This window comes from Saccostrea cucullata, unplaced genomic scaffold, assembly GCF_032062105.1.
Source record: "Saccostrea cucullata isolate Sc308-1 unplaced genomic scaffold, CSIRO_AGI_Scuc_v1 ctg138, whole genome shotgun sequence".
NCBI lineage: Eukaryota > Metazoa > Mollusca > Bivalvia > Ostreida > Ostreidae > Saccostrea > Saccostrea cuccullata.
In genome coordinates, this window is record NW_026935400.1 from 176,848 (window position 1) to 188,182 (window position 11,335).

Below are 11,335 nucleotides of genomic sequence, written 5' to 3' on the forward strand. Positions count from 1 at the left end.
GTTTCTTAAAACGTTCCTTTGACTAGAGGCGATAAGTGGCAATGTGTAAAACTAGAACACTGCAGTAATACAATTTTTAACTTACCTGAGCCAAAGGTTCTGAATTCATCGGCGTTATCTTTAGTGTCTGCATAAGCTTTTCGCATTTTTTCTTCAGCTAAACTTGCCAAAAGGCATCATTGTGTGAACTAGTGGATTCAAATTTGTTAACAAAGATATATTGCGGGTTCCAGTTAATGCTTAACCAAGCATCCTTTTTTTGCTCTTCATTAAGATATTAACAGTAGTGAAGGAGAAACTTCAAGAGTACTGTGCAACAATATATTCAAGAAGTGGTGTAAATCAGATGTGGATGCTTAAAAATTCCACAAACTTTTGGACAGTTTGAAATCACAAGATTTTACCAAAATCAAGGGCTTAAAAACTTACGATTTTTCAACTTTATACACAACCATTCCCCACGATGAATTAAAGTCCAGACAGCTGATTTTTCAATAAAAATGGAACTCGCAAATTTACTTACCTTTTCAATGGTCAATTGCAGAATTATTTTGTTAAAAAACATTCTGATTGAAAATGTACACACACACATAAAAAAAAATGCTTGAGTTTCTGATTGACAATTTCTATGTGGGTTTTGGAGACCAGGTATTCCAACAATCTATTGGAACTCCCATGGATACCAAATGCGTCCCGTTATAAGCATACCTATTTTTGTATTCATATGAAGAAGAATTTTTGCAAAATCTTATATTAAGTAAAAATTTAGGAAGAAAAAAAACTTGCCGTGGCCTTCAACTCGACACTTATATATAGATATATCGACGACGTATTCAATTAACAATGGTAATTTCCATTCTTATGTCGATACGTTATATCCCGGTAAGCTTGAGATAAAAGATAACACAGAGTCTGAAACATCTGTTTCATATTGGATATTTTACTTAAAGCCATACACGGCGTAACTGATCAAAAAAATATATTTTTGAAAAATACAAAATTAAGTGAAGAAATATAGTTAATACATTTAAATTAAAGCTTTTCATACAATTCTGAACAAGGAGAATACCTCGTTTCATCTAATAATACGATTTTATCTTCTCTGTAATGTGTTATTTAAATCTTTTGTATTTTCTTCCGAGTCGGAGAAAATTACGAGAATCCAAATTAAATTGTGATATCTTTATAACGCAATTGACTTAGATTTTGTAATTTACGGAAAAGTTCTATCTTCATATAAAGTAATGATACAAATAATAAGTTCTTATAATTTTAGTCTAATAATTTTCATTGTACATACGCCATATATGGCTTTAAAAATGACGTTATTGGCAATCTACGAAAGCCGGATAGGCTCATTTCTGAAAAGATAAAAAAAATATTTAACTCGTTATAACGAGTTAGTTATCTCGTTATAACGAGTTAGTATCTCGTTATAACAAGATAACTAACTCGTTATAACGAGTTAGTTATCTCGTTATAACGAGTTAGTTATCTCGTTATAACGAGTTAGTTTTCTCGGTATAACGAGTTAGTTTTCTCGTTATAACGAGTTAATTATCTCGTTATAACGAATTAATTATCTCGTTATAACGAGTTAATTATATCGTTATAACGAGTTAGTTACCTCGTTATGACGAGTTAGTTTTCTTGTTATAACGACTTAATTATCTCGTTATAATGAGTTAGTTATCTCGTTATAACGAGTTAATAAGTTGCCCTTTATTTCCAAATTTAATAGCAGTATAGGAATTTAAAATGGCTGTAGTTTTAATGCCATTGAAGTTTACTTGATAATTATTAGTCGTTCTGAACTTCAAAATTGAAAAAATGTTGCCAATTTAATTCGCTTAATCCTTAACTATCTTTCTGTCAATAATCATAATTTGATAAGTATAGCAATCTTTATTCGAACACATTTACACATTTATATGTGAACGTCTCCAAGGACACATTATCAAAAAAAAAATGTTGCCAAATGTACTTGCTTCAAAGTTTGGCAATTTATGTATGACAACTTTCTCCGATAAAAGACACTACTTTTTGTTTTTTTTTACATGTTTTGGATGTCTTATTAGCTTTCATAACCAATGTCTTCGTACCTAAATTAATACATTATAATAGCAAGCTATCGCTGGCTTTAATGCAACATATATTATATACACTCCCAGTGTGATATATATTATTTTGAGAGTCAGAAATGTTTTGAAGAAGGGGGATATGGAGACATCAGCAGTTAGGTCATGGGCGTAAAATTCGGCGGCTACTGCCCATACATAACATAACATCACGAGGCAGTCATCAGTTTCCGTATACATGTATATATTTGTCTTCGGTCTTTTAAATAAACAATACAAATCAACTGCATCGTTTATACATAAACAAACTACATTCACAGGCACAATCCCTCGAAAGACAAAATAAAGTTTGGAGTTTTTCAATAAATCTTTGCCAAACACACTTTAAACAAACTTGATCGACTCGGTTTTATATGCTGTACGTACTTCCTATCACTTAGATATGTCAACTTTAGACCAGTTTTTATCTCGTTATAACGAGAAAACTAACTCGTTATAATGAGATAATTAACTCGTTATAACAAAATAATTAACTCGTTATAACGAGATAACTAATTCGTTATAACGAGATAACTAACTCGTTATAACGAGATAATTAACTCGTTATAACGAAATAATTATCTCGTTATAACGAGATAACTAAGTCGTTATGACGAGATAATTAACTCGTTATAACGAGATACTAACTCGTTATAACGAGATAACTAACTCGTTATAACGATATAACTAACTCGTTATTACGAAATACTAACTCGTTATAACGAGATAAAAAAAATATCTTCTCAGAAATGAGCCTATCCGGCTTTATAGCAATCTAACAACCAAGCTCTATGATAAACGTGATGGATTTAACTTTACAATTGTCAACTTTCCTTACTTATGCAGCAATATACCTTCATCACCTGCATAAGCGGAGTTGATTCAGTTGATTCGATACGCAAGAACATGCTGTACGTATGAACAATTTCTAAAACGAAGAAATTACTGACAAACAAGTTGATGAAACAGGGATATAAGCAGTCTTGTTTAAAGTCATCATTTCGGAAGTTCTATGGTCGATGGTCATCAATGACATTGTCAGCAAATACAATTTATCATGGAGTCAAATGCTGACTGACGTTTTTCATATTATAATTGTTAGTCGGGCCATTATTACCGTCTTCCTTGGAAGACGGTATTGTATAGTTGAAGTTTTTTACAGTCTTCGGACTATCCACTTCCTCTCTTTTGTGATTGGTAGAAATTGCATGATGAGAAAATTTTCAATTATTTCATTGGTTGAAATGCTGTTAAAGGCAAGGGAGATAATTTCCTGATGATCTATTTTTCGTACGACTTAACAATTTTGCAAGATTTCCAATCTTAAAAAAATGACAAAACGAACAAAAAAATCAGCAGTAATTATTTCTTAATAACATGATATTTTCTATAGCAATAAATAAAAAGGTCTCTTTCATTTCATTATAAATAAAATTTGATAGTTATTGCTTGCAGGCTTTACAATTTGTTATTATTCTTTTCCCCTTTCTTGTTTGAAGAGCCGAGGCTTGCCGAAAGCTCTCTGCCAGTCAAAGTTTACGGAGATGACCGAGCGACAACCGTGGTAGGGCTAATGCCCGTGAAAAGCTAATTTAGAAATACAAAATCAAGAAATTCAAAAGAATTATACGGCCTGTTAAGTGTAAATCTGTTTAGTGTTTAAAATTGTTGCTAAAGACGGTAAGCTTTTTTGAAAAGCTCTACTTGTTCATACACTGAATTGACGACGGACTTTTCCGTTATCTCCCGATTATGACAAGGAACGCACGGCAGGTGTTACTGGTCAGTAGGGGATGCTCACTCCTCCATGACACCTGATCACACTTCTGATGTTTTTGAGGTCCGTGTTTTCTCTGCTCCTATTTTGTATTAATAGTTTTATGGACTTTTGATCTTGAATACTGTTCGTTATCTTCATAATTAAGTTTCATCGATGAACCACAATCTCTTTCAATGGGAGATAATTATGATTTAGTGCACGTGGAAACTTTTTGGCATTTTCTAAAAATCAAATGTGAAAGCTTTATTTTATAGTGTAGATTCAAATATAGGACAGGGGGCCACAACAGGGCATCTAAATTACAGTCACAGTATACAAAAATATGTATAGGAAAGAAACATCTAAACAGAGGGAAGGTTAGGGTGCTTAGCACCCTTCCCTTAATTTTTTGCAAAGCAAACCACAATTTACGTAATGAGGCTTGGGCTTAGCCCATAAACTTTTTTTTGTTGATTTAGCCCTCTTTCATTTTGCTTCAATACTGACGCTTATTAGAAGCATCGTGAGGTAGTATAGATTCAAGATTGTTCAAATCATGATCCCCGGGGTATGGTGGGCCACAGCAGATTCTGAGGATCAAAGTTATGCATAGGAATTATATACCGGTAACGAAAGGAATTCGAAATATCTTCTCATGATCTCATGGCAACACTGAAAGAAAAACCTAGTGAATTTAACTAGTGTGCCTCGTAAACCGTTGATCGTGATTAGTAAACTTTCAGTTTACTGGTTAAGATAGTGAGTTGTGGAGCGGGGGTCGTATAGATACTTAGGTACCTAGTGAAAGTTACTTATATCAATTCTAAATTTACTAATCTTATCTAGTAAATATACCAATATCTGGTAAAACTACTTTTAAGGTAGTGATTGTATGGACAGTAAATTTACTAGTTTTCTTCGTGACTTTAACTAGTTATTTTTTTACAGTGAAGCAAAAGTCAGGATATTATAGTAGAAGCTTTAAGCATCCCTAGGTACTGTAGTTTTGTTCAAAACATGACACACAACCCTCCCTGCCAGAGAAATACATGGGGAAAATCCTAAAAATCATTAAACGTTATGATTATACATTTGTTCATATAAATACCCGGTATGTTGAAGCAACTTCAGTTAGCGTCGAATCAAGCTTGTTCAAATCTTGCACAAAAATCTGTGCTGTTGTGTATGTTGCCGGGGATCACTTATGAATGTTGAACTGATTTCTGTTGTTCAATGAAGGCAGCGTCCTCAAATGAGCGATGTGGGAAATGGACATTTTTACGCCATGGAAAGCACAAATGACATGACTATCAGTTTGCTACATTCAAATTAAACTAACAGGAGACCATGGACAGCATTGCTCACATTTGTCAGAATTATACTGCAGTTTCTTTAGAAGATTTTTGAAGAAAGATGTTCACATAAGTTATGATCACCAATAAGGGACAAAACGACTTTATCTTAGTAAGAGGATCTTAGATCGATTGATGATTTAAATTGTCTTAAATACGTGCACGCTCTAAGCGGTCAATTTCATCTTAGTAGATAAACGCTTTTGTATTAACTGACCTGTTTTTATATTCGTATAAAGCAGAATTTTTTTTTTCAATGTATACGAAAAGAAGAAAGCACTGGTCTGCTGTGGTCTTCGCTGGACTACCTGTAATCTGAACATCTTTTCCAAGATAGTTCTCAGGACAATCAGTTTTTAAACAAAGGAAGACTACTGACAGATAAGTTGATGTTACAGGGTTTAAAAAAAACCTTGTTTAACGACAGCATTTCTTAAATTCATTGGTCGTAAGAGTGACTCTGTTCGCAAATATACTCTATCATTGACTGTATTTTTGCTTATATGATTCAATTGTTAAGCTTTTGTTTTTATACGAAATTTGAAAATTGATGTATCTGGTGTATAATCTGCAACTTGAAAATCTTATTAAATATATGAATTATTTGTAGTTTAAACGTTCGAGTCAAACGTAAGTAAGTAAGTAAGTAAGTAAATTTTATTTAAAGTCGGCATTGTATACATACATAACAATAAACATGAGCTCTGTAGAGCTCTTAAACCGACTATCACAGTTAAAATATCACAGAAAGACGTTTACACATAAATTATCATGCAAAAACACATGTACATATATACACATACAAAAAATTATGACAGATAAAATGAATTTTAAGAATTTAACAAATTTTAAGAATTTATAGTTTCTTTAGAATAAGTTAAAGAAAAATAGACAGCTTGAAAAGCAATATGATTGCATTAAGAGCAACAAAAATAAATATAACGTGAGTATTATAAATAAATAAATAAAAGTCATATGATTAGTACATGTAATAAAATTAAGCACTAAGTTTAATTCATAAATTCAGATAAAAATAACTAATTGTATTATTAATAATATTAAAAATAAATAAATAAAAAAAACCCCGATAATTGAATAAATTTGAAAGTTTAGGAAATTTAAAATTCACACAGACATAGCTAAACCAAATTGAGAACGAAGGAAAGAATAAAAAATAAAAATAAATAATAGTAATAATAATTTTAAAGTAATTTATGTTCCTCAACAATACACATCCTGCCTAGTGATTGGGTCAGTCCCTACCTACATAGGCAAGATATGCATATTGTGAGGTTAAAGGAAAAAACAGATAGGTGATATCATTAGAGAAAATGAAAGATTTCAAAAATAAATGAAAATTCAACTGTTTCTAAACATTGTCTCATCAGCTATGCAGCCCTACGCTTTCTGCAGGAACTGCATTTGCATTTTCCCCCCGTCCATGTCTCTATGAAAGTTTTAAATTGGCTGAGGGTGGAAAGTTCCCTAGCATGATTTGGTAGAGAATTCCACAACGTAGCAGCTGCATAGCTGAATGACTGTTTTCCATACCTAGTGGTTCTTGGCCTAGGTAATTCCAGGGTCTTTTGATATCTAAAATTGTATGTTGAATTTCGCTGTTGAACTAAATCTTGTAGGAACAGTGGGCATTGATTGTTTATAATTTTGAAAACTTCAAGGGCCATGGCTCTCATACGCCTGATTTTCAGTGAGGGGAGGTTTGATTTTTCTAGGAGCTGGTCATAACTGCTTGTGTAGTCATTATATATGAATCTTAGTGCTCGCTCTTGAATTTTTTCTATTTTTTGGCAATTTTGTTCACTGCTAAAATGCCATACCAGAGGACAATAACTAAAGTTGGACATTATAAAGGAATGATAGATGGTAAGTTTACCCAGTTTACAGAGATGTTTCCCGACACGTTTTAACACATTTAATTGTCGAGCTGCTTTTTTACAAATATTTGATATATGAGAATTAAAGTTTAAGTTAAAATCAAAAGTAACACCAAGCAGTTTCACTTCATCCTCACAGGCAAGAGTTGTACCTTTCAAGTTTAAAGTAATGTTTTTATCATGCGTCTTTTTCCCCAGTGCTATTGCTTGAAATTTTTCTGGGTTTGCCTGCAATTTATTAGCTGAAAACCAATCGATGAGAGTGCCACTTTCCTTTTCAAGAGTAGTAATGACATTTTGTAAGATAGGATCAGATTTGGATAAGGTATTATCATCAGCATAATTGTACAAATCTGAATTTTTTACAAAATAAAAAATATCATTAATGAAAATATTAAAAATGACTGGCCCAAGAATTGATCCTTGAGGTACACCTTTAAAGATATCCAACAAGGTGCTTATATTTTGACTAATTTTGACACACTGTTTTCTGCAAGATAAATAGTTCTTTATCAGATCTACCGCAGGTGGAGAGAGACCATAAGATTTTAGTTTGAGCAGAACAAGATCATGAGGGAGGCAGTCAAATGCCTTGGATAAGTCCATTAAAATAGCAGCAACATATTTATTTTCATCAAGAGCTCTCTTCCAATCCTCGGTGATTCTTAATAAGGTCGATTGGCAACCATACCCTGATCTAAATGCCGCTGCTAAATAAGGGTTAAAAATTTTCTCAAAATAGTTCGATATTTGAGTGTTAATTGCATTTTCAAAAACCTTGGAAAGAGCTGGGAGGACGCTAACTGGTCTATAGTTTCCCTTATCTAAGACACTGTTCTTTTTGTGAATAGGGACTACTTGGGCTATTTTAAGGGAATCTGGGAAAACTGAGGATGACAGCGACATATTTACCAGTTTGGTCAAGGGACTGATAATAACAGGCTTCGCGTAATGTAGTATCTTTGGGGAAACGGCTAGATGGGTAAGTCAACTTAACACAGCTGGACAAATTTAATTTACAAGCTGTACATTCAGACAGGAAAATTTTGATCCATATTGAAATACCTTAATTGTTAATATAAATCTACTAGATTGCTGATCTCAACAGTACAGTTACGATAACATGTATCATTTCACATTATTAATGAACACATTTCAGTTTAAAGGGTTTTGTAAATTGCAAATATATTTAAATGTTTTAATATTTCAGTGGATCGGAAGAAACTGCTCTGATTTTTGGTGAAAAAGAATAAAAAATTGATTTAATTTTAAATTCTTCAGAATCAGAAAATATGATAAAAATGAATCGAAAATTAGAAAAAAATAAAATATAAACAATATATAAAAAAAACAATGAAATAAAATAAAATGTTGCTGTAGAACTTTCATAACCTTTTGATTATGACCGCAATCGTGTAATAGCTAGTTTTACCCAATTCCTATCAACGAAACCGAAAGTAGGAATGTCGGCTATTTGTCGCTTTTTCCAGTAAATCCACGCACCTGGGGCGTTCTCAAGATAAATTAACGCCAAAGTAAGAATATTTTATTTGTTTTAATCTTTTTCGTGAAATATAACATGTGAATAAGTCAGTTTCTGATCTAATACATATACCACTTATCGACTCAAATTACGCATCGACTTTTTCCCTACTTTCATGGAAGCAGCTACTGTACTAGTAAAACAAGACGGAATGTAAAAGGAGGTTCGTTTTATTTTTGTAGCAGCACTGATATATAAAATTGTTTTGCATGTGATCAAACTGACCAACTTTTCACTCCATTTATATTAATTTTTCGATATTAAAAAGGTATGACGACGTCGACTTGTTCCTCAGTTTTTGCCTTTCATTAGCTGAAAAAATCCTATGAATGATTGAACTATTGTCCGATTGACCAATTTTTCGCTTGTCCTTGCATTAAAAGCTTAGAGCACTCACTATAAGTCAGCATTTCTACGAAGTGTTCAATTCTCTAGTCTATCAAAAACTTGTAAATTGTTTGGGTCTTGGATATCGGCCTGGGTAGCTCAGTCAGTAGAGCACCTGACGTGATGCAGGGGGTCGCGGGTTTGATACCCGGTCTGGCCATAGATTTTCTCTTTCCGGTTCCACTTGTTTTTATTGTAGACTCTGTTTCATTGTAGATAATATATGCATGGAATGACCAAGAATTAAGTTGCCAATTTTTTCAAAAATGTACATTCAATTGACTTTGACTGACCCGGTCACAAAGCAAAAAGAGGAGGGCTGCATCCTTATCTCACGCACTCATAATACTGAGAAAGGGATTACGGAACAAGAAGTCAAGATCACAGACCCAGGATGCCTCTGTATCATGAGAATCATGGTTAAAAGTCCATTTGAAATCGACAAGCAGCGCTACCCAAAAATTGGAAAATTTTTTCGAGATAGTGACAGAAAGATGAAAATAATTAATCGATTACAAAAAGTTCTAAAACGATTGTTTTTTAAAATGTGTTTACAAGCCATGATGATTGTTAAAATGAATGAATACACAATGGTCAAACTTTACGAGGAAATCTGCTTCAGCGACATACGAGTGTTTGCCCTTCTGATTCTGAGGATGTCCACCTGGCGCGAAATAATCGTTGATATCAATGGCACCAAAACAACCAATTTACGCGAGATCCTTCAGGTCTACGCATGTCCCGAGGAAAATTCAGCCAATATCTGTGACGAGACATTCCTGATGCAAATGTCCCTCTGCAATTACATCCAGGACCGGTGTGGAGATAAGTCAGAGATCGGACACAAGGCTGACAAGTTGCTAGAACTCGTTAAAGACACCCTCACCAACAACGGGCACCAGCGCAAGAGGATGGAACTCATCTACGGACGACAGGGAGAAAGCACTATAGTATTCTGTTCATAATGATGCAGGAATTTTCAACAAAGGGTAGCAAGGGGTGATTTATTAATGTTTCAGAGATTGGAATTCATTCTTAAAATTTCATAATTGGTAAAGAAAACCATCATAAACAATTATAAAACAGCTTCTTCAATAGATAAATTCACCTCCAAATTTTTGAAAGCCCTGATGCTGCAAAATGACCAAAAAAAAAAAAAAAAGAGAACCTTCTGAAGTAAAAATGTAATATAAGTCATTTCCTGACAATCATTTTTTTTTAATTAGCTAAGTTGTCTATTTTGAATTCTTACCAAAACATTATCCTATGTATAGGATACTTCCATCTATAATATCCCGGTGATCTATATCTTTTCCATAAAATTTGTCATTAATACATTCATTGATAATCAAATACAAGGTGTACTGGTACAATAATCATCCAGCCAATGGAATGCAAACTGATACATCATTTCTATATATTTGTTAATATACTCTTTATTTTTGTTGCACTTTGTATTTTCTTTGAAGGCTGGTACTCTTTTATTTTTATATAAGCATGTGACTGGGTTTGCTGTTTAATATGTTTTTTAAGCCAAAAGTATAAATTATGACAAAATACAGTAAAACTGTTTTACTGTATTTGATCATAAACCCAGAGTAGCCTTGTATTCTTAGAGTTTATCAGGTTGTGCAATCAGTGTCCTCTTAAAAAAAGTTTTTTATGTCACACTTTTGAGCAAATTGGCCAACACAGAAGTTTTAGCTATAAATGTTAACTTCACAAAAAAGTAACTTACCCAGCAATTTTATCTGTGCATGGGGTCCCATGGAGATTAAACATAAATTTGAAGTTTGCATACAGACAAATTCATGAGTTTGTCAGTTTGCATAAAAACAGAAAGTCCTAAAGTGTTATGGACAACAGTTGTGATACATGAATATTTACCGTAATAATGCATGCATTCACATTAATCAAATTATCATATGATACCTTTCATTGTTGTGCTATTGTCTATCATTGACAACCAATACAATGGTCATTTTACCTTTTTTTTTCGCTTTTGAAAAGTGATACATAAAATGTACAAAATATTTTTAAAATATCATGAAAGCAATTTAGAAAAGTGGTGTATAAAATACAAAACATGTTTAAAAAAAAAAAAAAAAAAAAAAGTCCAATTACTGTTAACAATTTTGGTTAAACTAGAATTCTTGTTTGATATATTTAAGTGCCAGCAGAATAATGGGATATTTTGAATGTCAACTTTAACAACTATCAATTAGTCAAAGAATGCACTTGTACATTTCTGTTTTTTGAAGCTAAATTATAGATTTTAGTTG

The 11,335-nt window shown here is 32.7% G+C and overlaps 1 protein-coding gene across 1 annotated transcript; it reads left to right on the forward strand.

The window, feature by feature from the left end:
- Window positions 1–8,580: 8,580 nt before the first annotated feature.
- On the forward strand, window positions 8,581–10,573 carry LOC134242686 (uncharacterized). The gene is made up of 2 exons (XM_062724782.1): window positions 8,581–8,658; window positions 9,270–10,573. The coding sequence occupies exon 2, from the start codon at window positions 9,320–9,322 to the stop codon at window positions 10,016–10,018; it is 699 nt and encodes a 232-aa protein (XP_062580766.1). The 5' UTR covers window positions 8,581–8,658; window positions 9,270–9,319; the 3' UTR covers window positions 10,019–10,573.
- The last annotated feature ends 762 nt before the right edge of the window (window positions 10,574–11,335 follow it).

Excerpts from the sequence above, each read along its gene's own strand:
- LOC134242686 (XM_062724782.1), top strand. The coding sequence starts at position 9,320 with ATGTACATTCAATTGACTTTGACTGACCCGGTCACAAAGCAAAAAGAG.